At 46.0% G+C, this 27812-nt stretch overlaps 2 protein-coding genes across 3 annotated transcripts in view; one reads left to right on the top strand and one right to left on the bottom strand.

Annotated features, from left to right (window-relative positions):
- The window catches only part of smyd3 (SET and MYND domain containing 3), an 894585-nt gene extending 887763 nt beyond the window's left edge, over nucleotides 1-6822 (bottom strand). The window contains exon 1 of the mRNA XM_038815506.1: nucleotides 6722-6822. The gene's annotated coding sequence lies outside the window, so the exon portion shown is untranslated. The remainder of the gene's footprint in view (nucleotides 1-6721) is intronic.
- The window catches only part of tfb2m (transcription factor B2, mitochondrial), a 30524-nt gene continuing 9415 nt past the window's right edge, over nucleotides 6704-27812 (top strand). The window contains exons 1-7 of one of the 2 annotated variants that reach the window (XM_038815478.1): nucleotides 6704-6907; nucleotides 14038-14470; nucleotides 14564-14655; nucleotides 21077-21230; nucleotides 25411-25559; nucleotides 25663-25752; nucleotides 27367-27429. In XM_038815478.1, the coding sequence (XP_038671406.1) occupies nucleotides 14050-14470; nucleotides 14564-14655; nucleotides 21077-21230; nucleotides 25411-25559; nucleotides 25663-25752; nucleotides 27367-27429 (969 nt within the window). In that variant the 5' untranslated portion in view covers nucleotides 6704-6907; nucleotides 14038-14049. Of the gene's footprint in view, nucleotides 6908-6977; nucleotides 7008-14037; nucleotides 14471-14563; nucleotides 14656-21076; nucleotides 21231-25410; nucleotides 25560-25662; nucleotides 25753-27366; nucleotides 27430-27812 lie in introns of those variants that run through there. The other variant, XM_038815468.1, reaches the window with a different exon arrangement.

Raw genomic sequence — 27812 nt, 5'->3', positions numbered from 1 at the left:
GTGGCGTTTGCACTTTCTACCCGTGTCTGTGTGGGTTTCCTCTGGGTGCTCCGGTTTCCTCCTACAGTCCAAAGATGTGTAAGTGGATTGGCCACGCTAAATTGTTCCTTAGTGTCCAAAAGATTAGGTGGAGTTACGGGATGGGGGCATTGGTCTGAGTAGGGTACTCTTTCGGATGATCAGTGCAGACTCAATAGGCCGAATGGCTTCCTTCTGCACTGTAGGAATTCTATGATTCAAAGCTAGCCACACCTGACTCAAACCTGTAAATGGCCACCTTTGCTCAGGAGGAGGCCCATGATCATAGAATCATACAATTTATAGTGCAGAAGGAGGCCATTCGGCCCATTGAACCTGCACCAGCCCTTCGAAATGGCACCCTACCAAAGCCCACACCTCCACCCTATCCCTGTAATCCAGTAACTCCACCTAACCTTTTTGGACACTAAGGGCAATTTAGCGTGGCCAATCCACCTAACCTGCACTTCTTTGGACTGTTGAGTGGAAACCGGAGCACCCGGAGGAAACCCACGCTGACACGGGAGAATGTGCAGACTCCGCACAGACAGTGACCCAAGCCGCGAATCAAACCTGGGACTCTGGAGCTATGAAGCAACTGTGCTAACCATTGTGCAACTGTGCCCACCCCTCTTTGCATCTTGACTTGGTGTTGCAGTTGAGCATTATTGACCCTTAATATATTGTAGTCTGATCAATTTTGATTGATATACTTAACCTGTGTTAGTGCATCCAACTACACACCTTCATTTATTTAAATGGGTCTGTAACTTGATTGTAGATCTTATTTCTGAAGTTCCTCCCAATGTTCACTGTTCTGCAAATTAGAACTCCACAATTAATTGTGCAGTATAAAGTGAACATCGTGAGAGACTGTAGGCTGCTCTCCCCTTTGAGAGCTGGCTGGTTGTGATTTCACCTGAGGGGTCATCAATCCTTTAAAACAGAAATGAGGAGGAATTTCTTCAGCCAGAGGGTAGTATCTTTAAAACAGAGGTAGATAGGTTTTTGATCAATAAGGGGATCTGGGGTTATGAGGAGAATGGGGATGAGAAAAATATCAGCCATGATTCAATGGCGGAGCAGACTCATTGGACCGAGTGGCCTAATTCTGCTCCTATTTCTTATGGTCTTATGGGTCAAAATCCTGGAACTCCCTCCCTAACAGCACTGAGTGCACATACACCATATGGATTGCAGCTGTTCAAGAACGCGGCTCACCAACACCTTCTCAAAGGCAATTAGGGATGGGCAATTAATGCTGGCCTAGCCAGGAACCTCCTGTTGATTACCATGTGTCGGCCATCAACAGCTGATGAATCGGTACTCCTCCATGTTGAACACCACTTAGAGGAACACTGAGGAAGGGCGCAGAATATGCTCTGGGTGGCGGGTTTCAATGCTCATCACCAAGAGTGGCTCACCATACCACCACAGACCGAGCTGGCCAGGTCCTAAAGGACTTAGCTGCTAGACTGAGACTAGTGCAGCTGGTGAGGGAACCAACAAGAGGGAAAAACACACTTGAGCTCATCCTCACCAATCTGCCTGCTGGAAATCCATCTGTCCATTGCAGTATCGGTAGAAGTGACCACTGCAAAGTCCTTGTGGAGATTAAGTCCTGTATTTACATTGACGATACCCTCCATCGTGTTATGTGGCACTACCACCGTGCTAAATGGAATAACTCAAGACTGGGCATCCATGTGGTGCTGTGGGCCATCAGCAGCAGCAGAATTGTATTTAACCACAATCTGCAGCCTCTTGGCCCGGCATAATCTCCACTCTACTATTACTACCAAGCCAGAGGATCAATCCTGGTTCAATGAAGAGTGCAGGAGAGCATGCCAGGAGCAACATCAGGCAACCTAAAAATGAGGTGTAAACCTAGTGAAGCTACAACACAGGATACTTGTGTGCTAAACAGCATAAGAGCAAGTAAAAGACAGAGCTTCCTTGACCTTGCTTTCTCTATTTCCGGCAATAGATATCTACTAATATCCATTACAAGCCCACTGACTCCCACAGCTATCTGGACTACAGCTCTTCACACTCTACACCCTGTCAGGTCTCCATCCCTTTCTCTCAGCTCCTTTGCCTCCGTCACATTTGTTCCAATGTTCCAAAGTGTGCTTCAAAAATGTGTTCCTTCTTCCTCAACAGTGATTACTCACCTACAGTTGTTGACAGGGCATTCAACAGCATGTGGTCCATCTCCCGTGCTGCCACCCTTGCCCCCTCCCTCCCAGAACAAGGATAGAATCCCTTCAATGCAGAAGGAGGACAGTCGGCCCATCGAGTTTGCACCGACCCGAGGAAAGAACACTTCACCCAGGGCCACCACCCCCCACCACCCCATTAACCCCGCCACCACCCCATTCACGCCGCCCTATCCCTGTAACCTAACTTTCATTTGCCTGGAAACTAAGGGGCAATTTATCATGACCAATCCACCTAACCTGCACATCATTGGACCGTGGGAGGAAACCGGAGCACCTGGAAGAAACCCACGCAGACATGGGGAGAACGTGCAGACTCCGCAGTCACCCAAGGCTGGAATTGAACCTGGGTCCCTGACGCAGTGAGGGAGCAGTACTAACCACTGTGCTACCGTGCTGCCCTGTTTCTGAAGTGCTGTGAAAAACAATTGAATGCTGAAAAAAAATTAGATCCATTGCTTTTTTTCACTAAATTAGCAGGGGACACAAAGGAATATTTGATGTGAGTGTTAGGTACTGCTGCATATATTTCAACCAACCACCCCATGAAATTTCTCAGAAAATGTTTGGTATTAAGACTGGTTTAAATTTATTTTTGCATCTAACTAGACTAGTTTTTTGACTTTGGGAGAAGTGAGACACATATTAACCAGGGCTCCAGTGATTAAATTATGAAGCATGAATCCATAAACCTGGTCTCTTGTGTATGCCAATTTTAGTCATTCCCCCATTGGCACTCGTGCCTTCAATGCCAAGCTCATAAGTTCTGGAATTCCCTCCCTCAACCCTCCACCTCTCTAACTCTGATCCCTCTTTTAAAGCATCTTGGGATGTTCTACTTAGCTTAAAATGCAATATAAATAGAAGCAGTTGTTAGAATCATAGAATTTACAGTGCAGGAGGCCGTTCGGCCCATCGAATCTGCACCAGCCCTTGGAAAGAGCACCCTATCTAAGCCCACACCTCCATCCTATCCCCACAACCCCACCTAACCTTTTTGGACACTGAGGGGCAATTTAGCATGGCCAATCCACCTAACCTGCACATCTTTGGACTGTGGGAGGAAACCGGAGCACCCGGAGGAAACCCACAGTGACCCAAGCCGGGAATCAAACCTGGGATTTACTGGAGCTGTGAAGCAACTGTGCTAACCACTATGCTACCATGCCACCCATGTTGTTGCATTACCTGGAGTGTAAACCATTATAGGTTGATTTGATAGAGGTTTTTAGGCTTTGGCAAAGAACTAATGGAGCTGATATTCTACCAGTCGGAAAATCTAGGACAAGGGAGACTCAATCTTGAAATCAAGAGCCTGGCCTTTCAAGAGAGAACTTAAAAATACTTCTTCGCAATGTGGGTGGTAGAAGCCTGAGGGGTTCCAGAGTAGGTTCACAAGAATGATCCTGGGAATGAAAGACTTGTCATATGAAGAGCGGTTGAGGACTCTGGGTCTGTACTCAATGGAGTTTAGAAGGATGACGTGGGATCTCATTGAAACTTACAGAATACTGAGAGGTCTATACAGAGTGGAATTGGAGAAGGTGTTTCCACTGGTTGGAGAGACCAGAACCCGAGGGCACAGCCTCAGACTGAAGGGACGATGCTTTAAAACTGAGATGAGGAGGAATTTCTCCATCCAGAGGGTGGTGAATCTGTGGAACTCTTTGCCGCAGAAGACTGTAGAGGCCAAGTCACTGAGTGTCTTTAAGACAGAGATAGATAGGTTCTTGATTCATAAGGGAATGAGGTGTTACAGGAAGAAGGCAGGAGAATGGGGATGAGAAACATATCAGACATGATCGAATGGTGGAGCAGACTCAATGGGCTGAAAGGCCTAATTCTACTCCTATATCTTAAGGTTGTGGAAGCGAGACCCAAGCAGACACGGGGAGAATGTGCAAATTCCACATGCCAAGTGACCCAGGGCCGGGATCGAATCCGGGTCATCAGCGCCATGAGGCAGCAGCGCTAACCACCGTGCCGCCCCTCTTTCCTACAAAAGATAGCAGATGCCAGCTCAATAAATAACTTTGAATCTGAGCACAATATATTTTTGCTTACTGCAATGATCCAGCAAATGTCAATTGTCTTGCAAGTCCAATCCCAAAGGGAAGCTTTGCCTATTTCTTTTTTAAAAAATAAATTTAGAGTACCCAATTAATTTTTTTTCCAATTAAGGGGCAATTTAGCGTCGCCAATCCACCTAGCTTGAACATTTTTGGGTTGTGGAGGCGAAACCCACGCAAACACGGGGAGAATGTGCAAACTCCACACGGACAGTGACCCAGAACCGGGATCGAACCTGGGACCTCGGTGCTGTGAGGCCTCAGTGCTAACCCACTGCGCCACCGTGCTGCCCGAGCATTGCCTATTTCTAACTTTTTTTTTTGTATTTTGAACACGAGAAGGTAAGTTTACTGAATTCAGAGGTCATAAATTCCAGTAACACTTTTGGGACTTTAAACATCAAATTAAAACATTTATTAACAAAAGAAAACTTAAACATGGATTCACAACATGTTTCACTAACTTGATTGAGGTTGTTTTGAGGGGAGTAGGAGGGTGAGCAAGCGGGCAGTTTGGGGAGAAGGAAGGTCCGGGATCATGGAGAGTCAGTGACTGGAAAGCTGACGAGCAGAAGAGTCAGATAGCAGGGAGGATCAGAGAGTGGGAAAGGGCGGGGAGTAGGGAGGGTTGGTGAATGGGAGAGGCAGCGAGTGGGAGGGGCAGGGAACAGGGGTGGACAGTGAATGGTGGCGAGTGGGAGGGATGGGGAGCAAGGAGGGGCGGTGAATGGGAAAGGTGGTGAGGGGAGAAACGGAGACTGTCGTGGGATAGTGAATGGGAGAGGTGGCAATGGGGGGGGGGGGGGATAATAATAATTGCTTGTCACGAGTAGGCTTCAATTAAGTTACTGTTAACACCCACTAGTTGCCACATTCCGGCACCTGTTTGGGGAAGCCAGTGCAGGAATTGAACCCGCGCTGCTAGCCTTGATCTGCATTGCTGTCAGCTATTTAGCCCACTGTGCTAAACCAGCCCCTGGATGAGGAGGGACATTGAACGGGAGAGGTTGCGGGGGGGAGGGGGGGGGGGGGGGGGGGAGGGGGGGGGTGAGGGGTGAAAGTGAACGGGAGAGGTGGCAAGGGGAGGGTGAGGAGGGAGAGTTAACGGGAGAGGTGGCAAGGGGTAATGAGGAGGAACAGTGAACAGGAGAGGGGGCAAGGGGGAATGAGGAGGGACAGTGAACGGGAGAGATGGCAAGAGGAGGGTGAGGAGGGAGAGTGAACGGGAGAGGTGGCAAGGGGGAATGAGGAGGGACAGTGAACAGGAGAGATGGCAAGGGGAGAGTGAGGAGGGACAGTGAACGGGAGAGGTGGCAAGGGGGGGTGAGGAGGGAGAGTGAATGGGAGAGGTGGCAAGGGGGAGTGAGGAGGGACAGTGAATGGGAGAGGTGGCAAGGGGGGTGAGGAGGGAGAGTGAATGGGAGAGGTGGCAAGGGGGGAGTGAGGAGGGACAGTGAATGGGAGAGGTGGCAAAGGGTGTGAGTGAGAAGGGAGAGTGAATGGGAGAGGTGGCAAGGGGGGGAGTGAGGAGGGACAGTGAATGGGAGAGGTGGCAAGGGGTGTGAGTGAGAAGGGAGAGTGAATGGGAGAGGTGGCAAGGGGGGGAATGAGGAGGGAGAGTGAATGGGAGAGGTGGCATGGGGCGGGGGGAGTGAGGAGGGAGAATGAATGGGAGAGGTGGCAAGGGGGGAGTGAGGAGGGAGAGTGAATGGCAGAGGTGGCAAGGGGGGAGTGAGGAGGGAGAGTGAATGGGAGAGGTGGCAAGGGGGGAGTGAGGAGGGAGAGTGAATGGGAGAGGTGGCAAGGGGGAGTGAGGAGGGAGAGTGAATGGCAGAGGTGGCAAGGGGGGAGTGAGGAGGGAGAGTGAATGGGAGAGGTGGCAAGGGGGGAGTGAGGAGGGAGAGTGAATGGGAGAGGTGGCAAGGGGCGGGGGGAGTGAGGAGGGAGAGTGAATGGGAGAGGTGGCAAGGGGGGAGTGAGGAGGGAGAGGTGGCAAGGGGGGAGTGAGGAGGGAGAGTGACTGGGAGAGGTGGCAAGGGGGGGGGGTAAGTGAGGAGGGAGAGTGAATGGGAGAGGTGGTGAGTGGAAGGGTTGGTATTGCTGATCTTCATGATCTGAAACAATGACCTCGACCTAGGTGTACATGGGACAAATTGCCCAAGGCAAAGGGCACGCGCATCCGCACGGGCACGCGCACCGTCATCTTCCCGAATGTTCGCCGGGTGGGCGGGGGAGGAGGAGGCCGCTCCCATCGATCAGAACCGTGATTCAAAGCAGATACTTGGCGTGTCGCAGCAGCGTGGAAGAATGTAATCGTTCTTCCTTCCTTACTTACACACACTCTCTCCGGTGTGATTGTAAATGGCCCGGAGTGAAGGGATTTGTTTGTTTTTGTGCATAATTCTAATCACTGACCGCAGAGCGGAGCCTCGAGCGTCGCCAGGGCCTCGATGGTGACGTCAGACGTAATAGGACGCCGGTCACGTGGAGTTCAATGTCACAATGGCGGCGGCCCGTTTGAGGAGAGCGTCAGCGGCGGCAACGGCAGCATCATGAGCGGCGCCTGAACCCACTCTGCAGGCTGGGCTTCTCCCCCATCAGGTCAGCTCCAATGACACCCTCTGCACGTCTTGTATATTGGTCTCCGCAATGCAGGAAGGAGTCTCCATGGCGGCTGACAGCAGCAATGCATGGTGTCCAGGTGGGCCAGGCTGACCTGCTGCTGTTTGAAACACGAGGAGACCAATCTCCCTCCCGCTTGAGGGGTGCTGCCCGGGAGAGGGCCGACTCTACTTTTGTTATGTGTCCTTTTCCCCCAACGTGTTGGGTAACGACGCTGAAATTCCGCATTCAGCACCATGCAGTGCTGCACATTTCAATTTGTAGTCACCAGTGTGGCGGTGGTTACCTGCTCTCAGAGAGAACTTTAGTCGGGGAAAGCACGGTAGCATCGTGGTCAGCACAGTTGCTTCCCAGCTCCTGAGTCCCAGGTTCGATTCCTGGCTGGGTCACTGTCTGTGCGGAGTCTGCAGGTTCTCCCCGTGTCTGCGTGGGTTTCCTCTAGGTGCTCCGGTTCCCTCCCACAGTCCAAAGATGTGTGGGTTAGGTGTATTGGCCATGCTAAATTGTCCTGAGCGTACAAAAAATGTTAAGTGGGGGTTGCGGGGACAGGGTAGATACATGGGAATCAGTAGGATGCTCTTTGTCTGGGTAGGTGCAGACTCGATAGGCTGAATGGCTGCCTGCTGCACTGTACATTCTATGATTCTATGACTAAAATGCATTGAGAGAAAAAGGGAGGGGGGAAAGAGAGAGAGGAGGAGATGCATGATCAAACTTTCTCTCCAGTATTTTCAAACATACAAACATACATATATGCATGATGTGCATTCATTACTGGCCCCCACTTGGCTTATAGTAATGCTAGTTTGCAGAGCAATCGAGTCAACTAGGTATATGGGCACAGGAGTTACGCAGTACAGATTAGGTATGAGTATCATATTTCATTTTGAAAGGATGTTGGGATCTTTGGCTATATTTTTATTTCCTGATACCAGCTGTTGTAAGGTGCTGCGTGTAGTTTAGTTGGTCTTATTAAGATACTTGTACTCGTAGGCGGTTTGACAGTATGCGTTTAACTGCTAGAAACTATATACAGAGATACAGTAAAGGTCCAAGCTGGGAGCTGTCTCCAAGCTTCTATACAAGGCCCTGTCCAACACAAGACTGATCTCTGAAGTGCAGGCCCTGTGTTTTCTTAGACCTGATGTGGCGATGCCAGTGTTGGACTGGGGTGGGCTCAGAAAGAAGTATTACAACACCAGGTTAAAGTCCAACAGGTTTGTTTCAAATAACTAGCTTTCAGAGTGCAGCTGATGAAGGGTCTGCGCTCCGAAACAAACCTGTTGGATTTTAACCTGGTGTTGTAAGACTTCTTACTGTTCTCTTAGACCAAAAGACATAGGAGCAGAATTAGGCTACTTGGCCCATTGAGTCTCCTCTGCCATTCAATCATGGCTGATATTTTTCTCATCCCCATTCTCCTGCCTTCTCCCCATATCCCTTTATTAATCAAGAATTTATTTCTGTCTCAAAGACACTCAGTGATTTGGCCTCCACAACCTTCTGGGGCAAAGAGTTCCACAGATTCACCACCCTCTGGCTGAAGAAATTCCTCCTCATCTCTGTTTTAAAGGATCGTCCCTTTAGTCTGAGATTGTGTCCCCTGCTTCTAGTTTTTCCTACAAGTGGAAACATCCTCTCCACGTCCACTGTACCAAGGTCTTGCAGTATCCTGTAAGTTTCAATAAGATCCCCCCTCATCCTGAACTCCAACAACGAGTACAGACCCAGAGTCCTCAACCGTTCCTTATAGGACAAGCTTTTCATGCCAGGTATTATTCTTGTGAACCTCCTCTGGACTCTTTCCAAGGCCAGCACATCCTTCCTTCGATACTGGGCCCAAAACTGCTCACAATACTCCAAATGGAGTCTGACCAGCGCCTTTCCAACCTCAGGAGTACATCCCTGGTCTTGTATTCTAGCCCTCTCGACATGAATGCTAACATTGCATTTGCCTTCCTAACTGCCAACTGAACCTGCATGTTAACCTTAAGAAAATCGTGAACAAGGACTTTGATGGGATCTACCATGCGGAATTAATGCAGTCTTGCGACACTAAAACTCAGTAGAAATTGGAGTTAAACTTCTCGGATGCAAACAAGAATCTTTATTGCCTCTATCTGATTACAATTGAGAGAAACGTAAATCTATTCTCAATAAAGTCCTGCTAGCAAAATGACTTAAACAGAAATAACTTATAAACAATTTAACTTTCAAAATAATACAGAAATGGTTTCTTGCTTACGGCAAAACAGTCAAGAGTTAGAATGGAAAAGTGAAAATTTGCAAATAAGGATAGCAAGTAGAGGGCAGCACGGTGGCGCAGTGGATTAGCCCTGCAGCCTCACGGCGCCGAGGTCCCAGGTTCAATCCCGGCTCTCTGTCACTGTCCGTGTGGAGTTTGGACATTCTCCCCGTGTCTGCGTGGGTTTCGCCCCCACAACCCAAAAGATGTGCAAGCTAGGTGGTGGCCATGCTAAATTGTCCCTTAATTGGAAAAAATGAATTGGGTACTCTAAATTTCTTTTTTTTTTAATAAGGATAGCGAGTAGTTAGATCAAAGTATAGGATGATCCTGGATAAAGGTGGCCGTACGGATCATCATGTTTAAGGAGAATCTTATCAGACTTTAGTCATCTATCTACATGTCTATGTCGTCCTAATTGGTTTGGGTTAGAATCAAGTACATTTGATTCAATGATTAGCTGTCAATCCTTAATGTGCAACATAAATTCTGAATGTTTCATGTTTGAATATTTGTGTAAGTTATGGAATGTGATTCTGTGCTATTGTCAAGACTATTTTCTTCTGGTTTTTTGCTGACTGCTTTATCCACATTGTGAACAATGGTGCCTTCATGTTGCTATGGTGCCTGCTTTGTCCTTGATTTGATTACTGATGCAGCTCATTTCTTAATCTCAAACTGTCTTTGAAAATATGTTTATTAGAACAATAGCTTTTTCATCTTGCTTTGTGAAAATGATGTTTTAATCTCCAATTAGTTTATGCATGTCAGGCTTTTTTTGTGTCTCTGTTGAAGCTATTGTTTTATCCTGACCTGAGGTTATGAGTGCTGAAATCCTCAATTTAAAATGAATATTAAAACTGGGGCTTAATATTTACACTAAATAGCTTTCTTTTACCTATCAAATCGATCAGGAAATAGTCGATTACTATCAGACTCCCAAGTCCCTTTTTGCTTCTGATTTCTTAAGCATTTAGAAAATAGTCTATGCCTCCATTCCTCTTTCCAAAGTGCATAACCTCACACTTTTCCGCATTGTATTCCATCTGCCACTTCTTTGCCCACTCTCCTAGTCTGTCCAAATCCTTCTGCAGCCCTTCGATTAAGTTACTGTGAAAAGCCCCTAGTCGCCACATTCTGGCACCTTCTTGGGGAGGTCGGTACGAGAATTGAACCCGCGCTGCTAGCATTGTTCTGCATTACAAGCCAGCTGTTTTGCTCACTGTGCTAAATCAGCCCCTGATGATGTGATTTCCGATTGCCTGACAATCTGGATGGATCTTTCAAGGGTTAGATCTTTCTTTGCTTGAAACAAGTTGGAGAGTGCCTCATCTGCTACTCCAACTGTTGTCTCCATGATTAGTTCAGATTTCAGGACACTAATCCTAGTCTTCGGCTATTCTGTGCAGCTGAGAAGGAGTCAACAGTTTCTCCTGGTTGCTGGACACATTTTACTAAATTTAGCCTTTTGAAGGATTTTGTTATTTCTGAGATTAAGTGATTGAAAGTGTTGTCGACAGTACTGTCAAGTGGCACTTAATCAGAAACAACCTTCTCACTCTTGCTTGATTTACATTCAGTCAGGGCCACTCCGCTCCTGACCTCATTACAGCCTTAATCAAAACATGAATCAAAGAGCTGATCTCCAGAGGTGAGGTGCGAGTAACTGCCCTTGACATCAGGGCAGCATTTGACTGACTGAGTATGGCATCAAAGAGACCCTAGCAAAACTGAAATCAATGGAAACCGGGGTTTGGGGGGGGGGGGGGGGAGACGTTCCATTGGTTGGAGTCGCACCTATTACAAAGAAAGATGGTTGTGGTTGTTGGAGGTCAATCATCTCCTCCTAGGACATCACTGCAGAGTTCTTTAGGGTAGTTTCTATCTTCCATCTTCAGCTGGTTTATCAATGACCTTCCCTCCATCATAAGGTTAGAAGCGGGGATGATTGCACAACATCCGTGACTCCTCAGATACTGAAACAGTTCTTGCTCACACGCAGCAAGACCTGAATCAGTGACGAGTAACATTTGTGCCAGGCAATGGCCATCTCCACCAAGAGAGAATCTAAACATCTCTCCTTGTCATTCAATGCATTACCTTTGCTGAATTCCCCCATTATCAACATCTTGGGGCGGGTTACCAACTGAACTGAGCCAGCCATATACATACTGTGGCTACAAGAGGCTGGGAAACATGTGTCGACTAATTCCCCAAAGCCTGTCCACAAGGCACAAGTCCAGAATACACTCCACTTTCCTGGATGAGTCCAGCTCCAACAACATTCAAGAAACTTGACTCCATCCAGGACAAAGCAACCTGCTTCATTGTCACCCCATCCTCCACCACTGGCGCACGATGCAGCCGTGTGCCATCTACAAAATGCACTGCAACAACTCACCAAAGCTTCTTTAGTATCTTCCAAACCTTCAACCTCTACCACCTGGAAGAACAAGGGCAGCAGATGCATGGGAACACCACCACCTGCAATTTCCCCTCCAAGCCATTCGCCATCCTCATTTGGAACTGTCACCATTCCTTCACTGTCGCTGGGTCAATATCCTGAAACTCCCTTCCGAATAATAATCTTTTATTGACACCATGGGTGTTCTTATACCACATGAACTGCAGCAGTTCAAGAAGGTGACTAACCACCAGCTTCTCAAGGAAAATTGAGGATGGGCAATAAAAATGTTGGACTAGCCAGCGGCTATGTCCCATGAAAGAATAAAAAGTATGGATGATTTTACAACTTCATCAAACTTTACAGATGATTTAGAGAGAGAAAATGCTGGAAAATCTCAGCAGGACTGGCAGCATCTGTAGGGAGAGAAAAGAGCTAACGTTTCGAGTCCGATGACTCTTTGTCAAAGCTCTGGGTGCTCCGGGTGGGAATGTGCTGCTTGGAAGTCTGGTGGAGGCAGGTTCAATTGAGGCATTCAAGAGGGCATTAGATAATCATCTATAATATGCAGGGGTTTGGTGAAATGTTGCTCAGTCACGGTGCTCATTTGGAGAGCCAGTGCAGACACAATGGACCAAATGGTCTCCTTCTACACCATAACAATTCTGTGATATATATACAGGGCCTTAGTGAGGAAACACCTGGAATATTATGTGTAGTTTTAGTCTCCTTATCTGCGGAAGGATGTTATTGCTGTAGAGAGAGTGCAGCAAAGATTTAGCAGACTAATCCTGGGATGGCAGTACTGATGTATGAGGAGAGAATGAGTCGGTTAGGATTGTATTCGCTGGCCTCCTATTTTCTATGATCCCATGAGCTTTGACAAAGAGTCAACGGACTTGAAACGTTAGCTCTTTTCTCTCCCTACAGATGCTGCCAGACCTGCTGAGATTTTCCAGTATTTTCTCTTTTGTTTCAGACTCCAGCATCCGCAGTAATTTGCTTTTTTTTTTACAGATGATTTGTTGATTCCTTGTCTAGCTATTATATTGTCGACTATCGATCCTGCCAAAGAAAAGCAGTGTGTTAATTTGTTCAGTTTCCGTCTTTTCTCAGAAATCTCTCTTTCTCCAGAGCCTTCAAAGTTGTTGAACTGGAAGAGTGAATTTCTGATCAAGGTTAAAAATTTTAAATTGCAGGTTCAGCTTCACGAGTTTTCTGCAAATCCAATATGGCCCTGCTGACCGTTTCTTCACAAAGGATTTTCCTGTGCTTTGCAGGTTTTCATAGAATTTACAGCGCAGAAGGAGGCCATTCGGCCCATCGAGTCTGCACCAGCTCTTGGAAAGAGCACCCTACCCAAGGTCAACACCTCCACCCTATCCCCATAACCCAGTAACCCCACCCAACACTAAGGGCAATTTTGGACACTAAGGGCAATTTAGCATGGCCAATCCACCTAACCTGCACATCTTTGGACTGTGGGAGGAAACCGGAGCACCCGGAGGAAACCCACGCACACACAGGGAGGATGTGCAGACTCCGCACAGACAGTGACCCAAGCCGGGAATCGAACCTGGGACCCTGGAGCTGTGAAGCGATTGTGCTATCCACAATGCTACCGTGCTGCCCCTTTGGCAGGCTCCTGCCATCATTGTGTTTGTGATCACAGCATTTTCAACTTTTTTCAGCAAAGCTTGCCTGGAATTACTGGTTAGAGTCTTTCCCACTTTAGTGAAACGTTGTCAGGCCTTGGAAGAGTTGAATCCCTGCTTTTACTGAGTTTTTTAAGCTCCTACTCAGCCGTGATTGATTTTAAATTATTTTTCTTGCTGCAGAACAAGCTATGTGTTCAGGCGCAGACTTGGAAATCTGGTTTCTTGGACTGAAATTTAAATGGCAATTTCTGACCACTGCAGGATATAACTTTTTTCCACACTTGTATTGTCCAGGAATTAATTTTTTAGCTCCCCCATATTAGGTCTGCTGACTCTGCACACACTCTGCTTCTTGAAGCTGCGCTTCCATGGAATTCAGTGGAGCTTATGCTGCAGTAAGGAATTTAATTTCTGCCGTCAGCATCCAAGCCTTTCTTTTGGAGCTTTTCTCTGGTGATTTCCTTCCGCGCCTTCGCTTCTTGAATTTTTCTTCAGCTCAGAATGTTTATTTGATTTTTTTGTTTTCCTCCATCATCTTCTCTGCAAGGTTTTGAGTTCCCTTTGCTGCTATCGTGTTGTGAGGTGTAGGGTGCAATTCGTTTGGTCTATTTAAAAAAAAAAATTAAGGGGCAATTTAGCGTAGCCAATGCTCACTCCCACAACCCTGCATGTCTTTGGGTAGTGAGGGTGAGACCCACACATACATGGGGAGATGTGTGACCCAGGGCCGAGACATGGTGTGAATGATGGATAGGATTTTTATTTCATCCTCTGGAATTTTAATTCTTCCCTTTTATTTCAGATCACCACCATAATGGCGTTATTAAACAAGAGTGCACTTTTCACATTAAGGACTGTTCTCTGTAGAGCATGTGGTTGTCCTCAACAAGTCCAGCATTTAGCAAAATCGTATTCCCGTGACACAAGGTTTCCTGACAGTAGCCCACTAAAATCCCAGGCTCTACACAAGCTTGCGGAATATTCAACCTATTGTGGAAGGACACGGAGATGCTTGTCGGGAGTCACCAGTTCAATCTTGAGAAAGGAATGGCAGAGGCCATTATCCAGGGTTGACTTTATGGACCTGGAGGACATTGAAGATATAATAATTAAGGCAGAGAGGAGCAAACATTTCAGGAGATTTGTTCTCAATCCCGACCTGGCAAATCTAATAGTGGACTGTCTTGATGGTGACCTCTCTGAAAGAAACGCGATAATCTTTGAGTGCAATCCAGGTAAGGGTACTCTTTTTTGAACGTATGTTTGTACTTTGCTGAAGGATCTTTTCCCCTCCCTTGATGATTAGTTTGGTTTGATTACATTCTTAGGGCCTGGAGTTTTGACACGTGCATTGCTGAATGGTGGAGCTCAGAGAGTGGTGGCTCTGGAGCGTGACACACAGTTTCTTCCTGCATTACAGGTACATTCATACTTAATTTTTGTTTGCTTGATCAAAGTTAATTAGTTTTGACAAACTGAGCTTGTCACAATTTAGTGAGCGAGATACATATGGCAGCTGAATGGACCAATGAATTGCGATTGCAGCTCTCCACGTCAATTCCCAAATTCCAGCCTTGATGTGGAAAATGTAGGCCAGACACTCACTGGGATGAAAGGAGGCAAAATGAACCTGATCTGCAAGACCATTCCAGTGCAACTCCCTTGATCAGGAATATTTTCTCTTGAGTCTATTCAATCTGCTCTGCCGCTGTGTCACCAAGAACTATTGGCTCCCAAGTGACCAAGAACGCCAATTCTCTTCTCCCTGCACCTCCGTTTTAAACGGAACCATTTCTAGGCAGATGTCTGCGTTAGTTCCTTCATGACTAGCTGTATGGGTCTTTTCTCACCAGAATCATCATCAGCCATACCCGTGTTGTTTTCCATTGAGGCAGAACTTGAAACTTGGGGTAGAACTTGTACTGAAATGAAAAAGCTTTGCAAGAGTAGAATAGTTTGTTTAACATCTTCAATAAAACATGGAGAGACTGTATAAAATATGGAGCAAAATTCTAAAGGGGGTGCAGGAGTAGAGGGACCTGGGTATATATGTGCACAGTCCACAGGGGCTGGGTTAGCTCACTCAGCTAAATCGCTGGCTTTTAAAGCAGGCCAGCAGCACGGTTCGATTCCCGTACCAACCTTCCCGGACAGGCGCCGTAATGTGGCGACTAGGGGCTTTTCACAGTAACTTAATTGAAGCCTACTCGTGACAATAAGCGATTTTCATTTCATTTCATTATGAGGATAGATTGGAGAGGTTGGAACTGTTCCCCTTTATTATTTTTTATAAATTTAGAGTACCCAATTCATTTTTTCCAATTAAGGGGCAATTTAGCGTGGCCAATCCACCTACCCTGCGCATCTTTGGGTTGTGCGGGCGAAACCCACGTAAACACGGGGAGAATGTGCAAACTCCACATGGACAGTGAACCAGAGCCGGGATTGAACCTGGGACCTCGGCGCCGTGAGGCAATAAGGCTAACCCACTGTGCCACCATGCTGCCCAAGGAACTGTTCTCCTTTAGAGAGAAGAACGTTGAGAGGAAACTTGATAGGGATGTTTAAAATCATGAAGGGGCTGAACAGAGTAGGTAGGGACAAACTATTCCCACTCGTAAAAGGATCCAGCAGAATAGGGCATGGATTTAAATTGACTTGCAAAGAAAATAAATTTGATGTGAGAAAAAATATTTTCACACAATGAATGCTCCGGGTGGGAATGTGCTGCTTGGCAGTCTGGTGGAGGCAGGTTCAATTGAGGCATTCAAGAGGGTTTCCTCCGGGTGCTCCAGTTTCCTCCCACAGTCCAAAGACGTGCAGGTTAGGTGGATTGGCCATGCTAAATTGCCCTTAGTGACCAAAAAGGTTAGGAGAGGTTATTGGGTTACGGGGATAGGGTGGAAGTGAGGGCATAAGTGGGTCGGTGCAGACTTGATGGGTCGAATGGCCGCCTTCTGCACTATGTTCTATGAGGGCATTAGATAATCATCTAATGTGCAGGGGTTTGGTGGAATGATGCTCTGTCACGATGCTCATTTGGAGAGCCAGTGCAGACACAATGGACCAAATGGTCTCCTCCTACACCATAACAATTCTGTGATGTATACATGGCCGTAGTGAGGAAATGCCTGGAATATTATGTGTAGTTTTAGTCTCCTTATCTGCGGAAGGATGTTATTGCTGTAGAGAGAGTACAGCAAAGATTTAGCAGGCTAATCCTGGGATGGCGGTATTGATGTATGAGGAGAGAATGAGTCGGTTAGGATGGTATTCGCTGGGTTGAGAAGAATTAAAAGAGATCTCATATAAATATATGAAGTTCTAACAGGACAAGGCAGGGTAGATGCAGGAAGGATGTTCCCAATGGTGGGGGTGTCCAGAACCAGGGGTCGCAGTCTGAGGATATGGGGTAAACCATTTAGGAAAATGAAATGAAATGAAAATCGCTTATTATCACGAGTAGGCTTCAGTGAAATTACTGTGAAAAGCCCCTAGTCGCCACATTCCGGCGCCTGTCCGGGGAGGCTGGTACGGGAATCGAACCGTGCTGCTGGCCTCGCTGGTCTGCTTTAAAAGCCAGCGATTTAGCCCAGTGAGCTAAACCAGAGATGAGAAATTTCTTCACCCAGAGAGTGATGAGTCTGTGGAATTCGTTACCACAGGAAGCAGTTGATGCCAAAACATCATATGTCTTCAAGAAGCAGTTAGATATAGCACTTGGGGCGAAGGGGTTCGAAGAATAGGGGGGGGGAAGGCAAGACTAGGCTAGTGAGTTGGATGATCAGCCATGATAATGAATGGTGGAGCAGGCTCGAAGGGCTGAATGTCCTCCTATTTTCTCTGTTTCTATGATTTCCCTTTCATAAATCCATACAGACTCCATCTGATCCTGCCATCTGATTCACCTGAGGAACGAGCAGTGCTCCGAAAGCTAGTGATTTGAAACAAACCTGTTGGACTTCACCCTGTAAGACTTCTTGCAGTGCTCCTCTGTTAAATCTGCATTTTCCTCACTGCTGATGTCAGGCTGACTGCTCTACAATTCCCTGTTTTCTCTTGCCTCTCTTTTTCGATAGTGGGGCTACATTAGCTACCCTCCAATCTTCAGGAATGTTCTAGAGTCTATAGAATCTTGGAAGATGACCACCAATGTATCCACTATTTCTAGGGTCACTTCCTTAAATACTCTGGGATGTAGATTATCAGGCCCTGGGTTTATCAGCCTTCAATCCCATCAATTTCCCCAACCAGTACTGATTTCCTTCAGTTCCTCTCAATAACCCTGTGTTCCCCAACATTTCTCGTATGTTATTTGTGCCCTCCTTTGAGAAGAGGGAACCAATTAATTGATCGGCTATTTCAAGTGATAGATTAGCTGGAGCCAAGGCAAAAATGCTTAAATGTTCAAGGCAGTAAACACCAAAGTCAAACTTCTTTTTGGCTTGACTCACCGCCCAGTGTTCACAAATATTGTCACGAATTTCCTTTGCTGGCAACGTATACACACCTCTAATTTTGATTGGAGAAATTTACATTGTATCTGCGATAGTTTCCTAGAACAATATGTAATGGAACCTACGAGGGAACACCTACAAGGGAACAAGCAGCCCTAGATCTGGGCCTGTGTAATGAGACAGGATTGATTAATGATCTCCATAGTTAGGGATCCTCTCCGAAGGAACAAACACAATATGGTGGAATTTAAAATACAGATGGAGGGTGAGAAGGTAAAATCAAACACTAATGTTTTGTGCTTAAACAAAAGAGATTACAATGGGATGAGAGAAGAGTTAGCTAAGGTAGACTGGGAGCAAAGACTTTATGGTGAAACAGTTGAGGAACAGTGGAGAACCTTCCAAGCGATTTTTCACCGTGCTCAGCAAAGGTTTATACCAACAAAAAGGAAGGAGGGTAGAAAGAGGGAAAATCGACCGTGGATATCTAAGGAAATAAGGGAGAGTATCAAATTGAAGGAAAAACATACAAAGTGGCAAAGATTAGTGGGAGACCAGAGGACTGGGAAATCTTTAGGGGGGCAACAGAAAGCTACTAATAAAGGTATAAAGAAAAGTAAGATAGATTATGAGAGTAAACTTGCTCAGAATATAAAAACAGAAAGTAAAAGTTTCGACAAATATATAAAACAAAAGAGTGGTTAAGGCAAATATTGGTCCTTCAGAGGATGGGAAGGGAGATTTAATAATGGGGGATGAGAAAATAGCTGAGGAACTGAACAGTTTTTTGGGTTGGTTTTCACAGTAGAAGACACAAATAACATACCATTGACTGATAGAAATGAGGCTATGACAGGTGAGGACCTTGAGACAATTGTTATCACTAAGGAGGGAGTGATGGGCAAGCTAATGGGGCTAAAGTTAGACAAAACGCCAGGCCCTGATGGAATGCATCCCAGGGTACTGCAAGAGATGGCTAGGGAAATTGCAAATGCACTAGTGATAATTTACCAAAATTCATTAGACTCTGGGGTGGTCCCGGCCGATTGGAAATTAGCAAACGTGACACCACTATTTTAAAAAGTTGGTAGCCAGAAAGTGGGTAATTATCGGCCAGGTAGCTTAACTTCGGTAGTAGGGAAGATGCTGGAATCTATCATCAAGGAAGAAATAGCTAGGCATCTGGATGGAAATTGTCCCATTGGGCAGACGCAGCATGGGTTCATAAAGGGCAGGTCGTGCCTAACTAATTTAGTGGAATGTTTTGAGGACATTACCAGTGCGGTAGACAATGGGGAGCCAATGGATGTGGTATATCTGGATTTCCAGAAAGCTTTTGACAAGGTGCCACACAAAAGGTTGCTGCATAAGATAAAGATGCATGGCATTTCGGGTAAAGTAGTAGCATGGATAGAGGATTGGTTAATTAATAGAACATAGAACAGTACAGCACAGAACAGGCTCTTCGGCCCTCGATGTTGTGCCGAGCCATGATCACCCTACTCAAACCCACGTAACCACCCGTAACCCAATAACCCCCCCTTAACCTTACTTTATTAGGACACTAAGGGCAATTTAGCATGGCCAATCCACCTAACCCGCACATCTTTGGACTGTGGGAGGAAACCGGAGCACCCGGAGGAAACCCACGCACATACGGGGAGGACGTGCAGATTCCGCACAGACAGTGACCCAGCCGGGAATCGAACCTGGGACCCTGGAGCTGTGAAGCATTTATGCTAACCACCATGCTACCGTGCTGCCCTAATAGAAAACAGAGTGGGGATTAATGGGTGTTTCTCTGGTTGGCAATCAGTAGCTAGTGGTGTCCCTCCGGGATCAGTGTTGGGCCCACAATTGTTCACAATTTACACAGATGATTTGGAGTTGGGGACCAAGTGCAATGTGTCCAAGTTTGCAGACGACACTAAGATGAGTGGTAAAGCAAAAATTGCAGAGGATACAGGAAGTCTACAGAGGGATTTGGATAGGTTAAGTGAATGGGCTAGGGTCTGGCAGATGGAATACAATGTTGACAAATGTGAGGTTATCCATTTTGGTAGGAATAACAGCAAAAGGGATTATTATTTAAATTATAAAATATCAAAACATGCTGCTGTGCAAAGAGACCTGGGTGTGCTAGTGCATGAGTCGCAAAAAGTTGGTTAACAGGTGATTAAGAAGGCAAATGGAATTTTGTCCTTCATTGCTAGAGGGAGGGAGTTTAAGACTAGGGAGGTTATGCTGCGACTGTATACGGTGTTAGTGAGGCCACACCTGGAATATTGTGTTCAATTTTGGTCTCTTTACCTGAGAAAGGACATACTGGCGCTGGAGGGTGTGCAGAGGAGATTCACTAGGTTAATCCCAGAGTTGAGGGGGTTTGGATTACGAGGAGAGGTTGAGTAGAGTGGGACTGTACTCGTTGGAATTCAGAAGGACGCGGGGGGATCTTATAGAAACATAAAATTATGAAGGGAATAGATAGGATAGATGCGGGCAGTTTTCCACTGGCGGGTGAAAGCAGAACTAGGGTCAGAGCCTCAAAATAAGGGGAAGTAGATTTAGGACTGAGTTTAGGAGAAACCTCTTCACCCAAAAGTTTGTGAATCTATGGAATTCCTTGCCCAATGAAGCAGTTGAAGCTCCTTCATTAAATGTTTTCAAGGTAAAGATAGATAGTTTTTTGAAGAATAAAGGGATTAAGGGTTATGGTGTTCGGGCCGGAAAATGGAGCTGAGTCCACAAAACATCAGCCGTGATCTCATTGAATGGCGGAGCAGGTTCGAGGGGCCAGATGGCCAACTTCTGCTCCTAGTTCTTAAGTTCAGAGATACTGGCGGGATTCTCCGCCCCGACAGGCCGGCGGGATTCTCCGTTACGCCAGCCGGTCAATGGGGTTTCCCATTCTGGGGCATCTCCACGCTGTTGGGAAATCCCCAGGCTCCGGCATTACAGAGAATCCCGGCCACTCTGTCCAAGATTGTTGAAATTTAGACTTATAGCCCTATTCTGTGGCATGCAAGCTTTGGTTTAAATTCAGCTTCTGAAAGAATCGAGTTTGTACTTGGCATTGTGTTTTTGACACAAGTAATTCTGTCTGTGTCCTGATAGACATTACAAGCCTCTTGTTCCCACCCAGCCCTATGTTTTTGAGACCTACTCCACTTAATATGGCAAACTATCCCATTGATATAGCACCTGAGTGCGGATACAAGCCATTAGACTTTGAAGTCAGCCTGCCCCCCCCCCCCTCCCCCCCCAACCTGAGCTGCTCCATTACCTGGACTTTGCCATTGGTTCTTTAAAGTCAAACAAAGGAATTGGCAGCTTATGAGAAATGTCTCCAGGAGCGTTTTCTGAAACATTGAAATAAACATTTAGTCCCTAGAAAGGCGTTTGAATGGACAATTGGAGGTGGTGCACTGTGATTTCTTCAAACTGGATCCAATTGGTCGTGGCCCAGTGAGACCGCCTGCCATGTTTTCTGAAAAGCTCTTCGATGATCTGGGAATACCACCTGTCGCTTGGAGTGAAGGTGATTATTTCTTTCTCTCTCTAATTCAGCAATTGAGTTCAACAATCCTCATTTTTAATGTTCCAGCAATGCTGATGTTGTGAAGAACTGCTCCTCAAACTTTCTAAAGGCTGAGTCGCAATGTGGATAAAACTCCACTAGATGGTGCTAAGAGCAGCTTTGTGTGTACTGGCAACAACTACTTTTTGCAAACATTGAAATATTTTTTATATGAATTTAGAGTACCCAATTCATATTTTTCCAATTAAGGGCAATTTAGTGTGGCCAATCCACCTACCCTGCACATGTTTGAATTGTGGTGGCAAAATCCACGGCAACACGGGGAGAATGCAAACTCCACACAGACAGTGACCCAGAGCCGGGATCAAACCTGGGACCTCAGCGCCGTGAGGCAGCGGTGCTAACCATTGTGCCACCGTGCCTCCCGCGAACATTGAAATATACTATTTAGTCCCTTGGAATGAACAGGTGGAGGTGGTTTGTGTCGGAATGATTCAGTTGGCGGAAGTCTCACCTGAGACCAAAACTGAGAGTTCAAAACCCAGTTGGGCACAGAAATCGAGATTGACGTTCCATTGCTGTACTGAGGCAGTATGTCATGACTTTTGGCTCAAATGTTAAACTGAGACCCTGTCTGCTCCGTCAGGCAGAAGGGGGGGTGGACACCCAAGGCAGCCGTAGAGCGGGGAAGCTATCCCAGTGTACTGTCCAATATTTATTCCTCAATTGATGTTACTATCACTTTGGTGTTTGAGGAAGTTTGCTGTGGGCATATTCACTGCCTTATTTCCTACATGATAATGCCTACATTTAATAAGAACCTCTGTCTGCAAAGCACTTTGGGGCGTCCTTGAGACGTGAAAGGTGTTGGATAATTGCAAGTGTTTTATTTCTTTATCAGTTTGATGTTGTGTATTGTACCCTGAATCCACCTTCTGCACTAATTTGAATAGTACTTCAATAATTGCATTGGATTTATGCACATTGTATACGGGTCACATTTTAACTAGACAAACACCTTGTGTGTTTTCCTTGGTAGATTCTTCAATATTGGGGGGGGGGGGGTTCTTTTTTTTCTTTTACTCCCAGAGCATTCCTGCTGGCATAACCTGCTTGTGTCCATCCTTCACACTGCTCCTTTACCTGTCTGCTGCATTATTTTCAACATGCCTTTTCTCCAATATTTTGGAGTGCATCAGTTGGGGCCATTGCAATCGGCATCAGCACCCTCAAGTTGGTGAAGGAAATGTCAACCAAGGTTCCTGTTCTTGAAGCTGTCCAGCTTCTCACTGAAAGATGGATGAAGAAAGTTCAGGATTGACAAAGGACAAAGAAAAGTACAGCACAGGAACAGACCCTTCGGCCCTCCACGCCTGTGCCGACCATGCTGCCCGTCTAAACTAAAATCTTCTACACTTCCGGGGTCCGTATCCCTCTATTCCCATCCTATTCATGTATTTGTCAAGATGCCCCTTAAATGTCACTATCGTCCCTGCTTCCACCACCTCCTCCGGCAGCGAGTTCCAGGCACTCACTACCCTCTGTGTAACAAAAAAAAGAAAGAAAAAAAACTTGCCTCGTACATCTTCTCTAAACCTTGCCCCTCGCACCTTAAACCTATGCCCCCGAGTAATTGACCCCTCTACCCTGGGAAAAAGCCTCTGACTATCCACTTTGTCTGTGCCCCATATAATTTTGTAGACCTCTATCAGGTCGCCCCTCAACCTCCGTTGTTCCAGTGAGAACAAACCACGTTTATTCAACCTCTCCTCATATCTAATGCCCTCCGTACCGGGCAACAGCCTGGTAAATCTCTTCTGCACCCTCTCTGAAGCCTCCACATCCTTGTGGTAGTGTGGCGCCCAGAATTGAACACTATACTCCAAGTGTGGCCTATCAAAGGTCCTATACAGCTGCAACATGACTTGCCAATTCTTATTGCCCGTCTAAACTAAAATGCCCCGGCCAATGAAGGCAAGCATGCCGTATGCCTTCTTGACTACCTTCTCCACCTGTGTTGCCCCTTTCAGTGACCTGTGGACCTGTACACCTAGATCTCTCTGACTGTCAATACTCTTGAGGGTTCTACCATTCACTGTATATTCCCTACCTGCATTAGACCTTCCAAAATGCATTACTTCACATTTGTCCGGATTAAACTACACCTGCCATCTCTCTGCCCAAGTCTCCAAACGATCTAAATCCTGCTGTATCCTCTGACAGTCCTCATCTCTATCCGCAATTCCACCAACCTTTGTGTCGTCCGCAAACTTACTAATCAGACCAGTTACATTTTCCTCCAAATCATTTATATATACTACGAACAGCAAAGGTCCCAGCACTGATCCTTACGGAACACCACTAGTCACAGCCCTCCAATCAGAAAAGCACCCTTCCATTGCCACTCTCTGCCTTCTATGACCTAGCCAGTTCTGTATCCATCTTGCCAGCTCACCCCTGATCCCATGTGACTTCACCTTTTGTACCAGTCTGCCATGAGGGACCTTGTCCATATAGACAACATCCACTGCCCCTACCTGCATCAATCACTTTGTGACCTCTTCGAAAAACTCTTATCAAATTAGTGAGACACAACCTCCCCTTCACAAAACCATGCTGCCTCTCGCTAATAGGTCCATTTGCTTCCAAATGGGAGTAGATCATATCTCGAAGAATTCTCTCCAGTAATTTCCCTACCACTGACATGAGACTCACCGGCCTGTAGTTCCCTGGATTATCCTTGCTACCCTTCTTAAACAAAGGAACAACATTGGCTATTCTCCAGTCCTCCGGGACATCACCTGAAGACTGAGGATCCAAAGATTTCTGTCAAGGCCTCAGCAATTTCCTCTCGCCTCCTTCAGTATTCTGGGGTAGATCCCATCAGGCCCTGGGGACTTATCTACCTTAATATTTTTCTAGACGCCCACCACCTCGTCTTTTTGGATCTCATGTGACCCAGGCTATCTACATACCATTCTCCAGACTCAACACCCACCAATTCCTTCTCTTTGGTGAATCCTGATGCAAGGTATTCATTTAGTACCTCTCCTATTTCCTCTGGCTTCACACATAGATTCCCTTGCCTATCCTTCAGTGGGCCAACCCTTTCCCTGGCTACCCTCTTGCTTTTTATGTACATGTAAAAAGCCTTGGGATTTTCCTTAACCCTATTTGCCAATGACTTTTTGTGACCCCTTTTAGCCCTCCTGACACCTTACTTAAGTTCCTTCCTATTTTCCTTCTATTCCACGCAGGCTTCATCTGTTCCCAGCCTTCTAGCTGACGTTGACATTTTTCTTTTTGATGAGGCCTACAATATCTCTCGTTATCCAAGGTTCCCAAAATTTGCCGTATATATCCCTGTCAATATTGGGGGAGTTAAAGTCTCCCATCACAACAACCCTGTTGCTTTGTCTTTTCCAAAATCTGTCTACCTATCTGCTCCTCTATCTCCTGCTGGCTGTTGGGAGGCCTGTAGTAAACCCCCAACATTGTGACTGCACCCTTATTCCTGATCTCTACTCATGTATTCACACCTCACTGCCCTCTGAGGTGTCCTCCCGTAGTACAGCTGTGATATTCTCCCTAACTCGTAGCGCAACTCCACCACCCCTTTTACATCCCCCTCTATCCCACCTGGAACATCTGAATCCTGGAATGTTTAGCTGCCAATCCTGTCCTTCCCTCAACCAGGTCTCTGTAATGACAACAACATCATAGTTCCAAGTACTAATTCAAGCTCTAAGTTCATCTGCCTTGCCCGTTATACTTCTTGCATTAAAACATATGCACTTCAGGCCACCAGACCCGCTGTTTTCAGCAACATCTCCCTGTCTGCTCTTCCTCAGAGCCATACTGGCCCTGTTCCCTAGTTCTCCCTCAATGCTTTCACCTTCTGATCTATTGCTCCGGTACCCTCCCCCCAGCCATACTAGTTTAAACCCTTTGGTATTGACTTTGGTCAATATCCTGTGTGGGCTCACAGATGAAGGCTGACTACTGGAGTGCAGTATATTTCACATGTGGAACCATACCCCTACATGGAGTCAACACCTTCAGTAGCAAATGGGGGTGGAGAAGGTAGCAGGAAGTTTTATAGCTATGGCATGAGTGGATTTTGATTTGGGATTTGGACAAATTAAGTATCGCACTCTGAAATCACAATTCTCTTTTCTAGATATTCCAATAAGAGTAGTTGGAATCTTCCCACAAAGAAATGAACGGAGCATGATTTGGAAGCTTATTTATGCTATTTACGAACGGATTTCCGTGTTTCAACACGGGAGAATAGAAATGAATATGTTCATGAGTGAGAAAGAATACACGGTATGTTTGACAATTTTTTTTTTTAAGTGCCTGAGACGTATACGTGTGACTTGTGCTTTGAATTCAATTGTTGAAATCGAGCGTTTTGTTATTTTACATGTAGAAGCTGACAGCAGAGGCTGGGAACCTGAAGAACTATCAGGCATTGGCTGCCCTGTGCCAGATTGCTTGTGAAATACAGCTATTGCACAAGGTGAGAATTGGTTTCCCTTTAATGCTATGATTGTAAATTGTGGACTGTGCTTTTATTTGCATGTATTTCGTTCACCTTTTTTAGCTCCTGTAACATTGATACTATTTCCGGTGGCCATATCACATCACTGTGATACAAATACAAACTGCAATCATGCAGTGACTTTGTGATTTGACAACCTGAAGATCTACTTCCAGACTTTGAAATGTCAGCTATCATGAAAACACTAAGATTAAAGTGATCTTTTGTGCAGCCTTATATCCTGCTTCATGTGGATCTTAATTTTAATCACAAGTATGTGAATGAAGGAGCTCACTGGTTCTGCAAATGCATGTGCCCTTTTAGGCTTTTCACAAGCTGAATTAGAACTAGCTGTGCATATGTTGTTTGCCAAAGCTGCCTTTTCTTTAAATCTCGTCTGTTTGGCCGTTCCATCCGCTTGTCAGTTTCCTCTTTCCCTAAGTGGTCAATAACCCTCACTCACACAGAGCTTAGAATCCCTCTCTGATCCTTGCTTCTTTGGAGCACTGCTAAATTGTGATGATAAACTAATTCAGCTGGCTTTGCACTGGACTTCTCTAAATTGAGATTTAAAAAACAAATTAATTCCTGGGCATGTGTGCATCGATAGCTGGGCCAGCATTTGTGCATCCCTAATTGCCCGTGAATTGAGTGGCTTGCTAGGCCATGTGCCCTCTTCCAGTACTTGGCTTAATAACATGGCTGTAGCAGTTTTAAAAAATTATATTGCAGGATATACGTGTCGCTGGCTAGGCCAGCGTTTATTGCACATCCCTAATTTCCCTAAGGTGATCCGTCACCTTGAGCCGTTGCAGCCCATGTGGTGTAGGGCAATACACTGTCTCAGTGGTTAGCACTGCTGTGTCTCAGCGTCAGTGAGCCTGGTTTGATTCTGACTTAGGGTGACCGTGGAGTTTGCACATTCTCCTTGTGTACGCGTGAGTTTCTGCCGGGTGCTCCGGTTTCCTCCCACTGTCCCAAGATGTGCAGGTTAGATGGATTGGCCATGATGAATTGCCCCCAAGTATGTGGAGTTACGGGATAGGGTGGGAGATCGGGCATATGTAGGGTGCTCTTTCAAAGGGTAGGTGCAGACTCGATGGGCCAAATGGCCTCCTTCTGCACTGTAGGGATTCTATGAAGATTATTATTATATTTTATTGATTGTGACATAGTTCATAATCTTTATTTTTGTCACAAGTAGGCTTACATTAACACTGCAGTGAAGTTACTGTGGAAAACCCCTAGTCGCCACATTCCGGCGCCTGTTTGGGTACACAGAGGGAGAATTCAGAATGTCCAATTCACCTAACAGCATGTCTTTCGGGACTTGTGGGAGGAAAGCGGAGCACCCGGAGGAAACCCATGCAGACACAGGGAGAACGTGCAGACTTCACACAGACAGTGACCCGGGAACCAAACCTAGGGCCCTGGCGCTGTGAGGCCAATGTGCTACCCACTGTACTGCCCTCCCTTCATGGTACCTCCATTCATGGGGCATTAGGTTGAACATTTTGTGTTTAGTGTAGTATTACTATAATATCTATTGCTTTGAAATATCAAATATAATTTTGAGTGAATTATTTATTTTAGGAACCTTGGTCATCTTTTGCTACAAATTCTAAAAATGGTGCCTGTGCAATACCACGCAGTTCGGTAAGTTTCCATTTGCCTGCTGATTGTACGTATCAATAAATACTTGGGACGCTATCTATTCTTTTTAGTTAAAGAAACAAATTGGAGATCTTGTAAGAGAAGCTATGTTAAACATAGCAAATAGAAGCAGGAGGAGGCCATTCAGCCCTTTGAGCCTGCTCCGCCATTCATTATGATCATCAAGTTCAATACCCTGATCCCGCCCTCCCCCCATATTCCTTTAGCCCCAAAGCCTTTCTCTAATTCCTCCTTGAAGTTACACAATGTTTTCACCTCGAGTACCTTCTGTGGTAGCGAATTCCACAGATTCATCACTGTCTCTGGGTGATACATTTCTCCTCACCTCAGTCCGAAAAGGTTTACCCCTTATCCTCAAACTATGA

The sequence above is a fragment of the Scyliorhinus canicula genome, chromosome 1, assembly GCF_902713615.1.
Source record: "Scyliorhinus canicula chromosome 1, sScyCan1.1, whole genome shotgun sequence".
NCBI lineage: Eukaryota > Metazoa > Chordata > Chondrichthyes > Carcharhiniformes > Scyliorhinidae > Scyliorhinus > Scyliorhinus canicula.
Note: the sequence above shows the minus strand (reverse complement) of the source record. Positions and strands in the feature narration are given on the sequence as shown.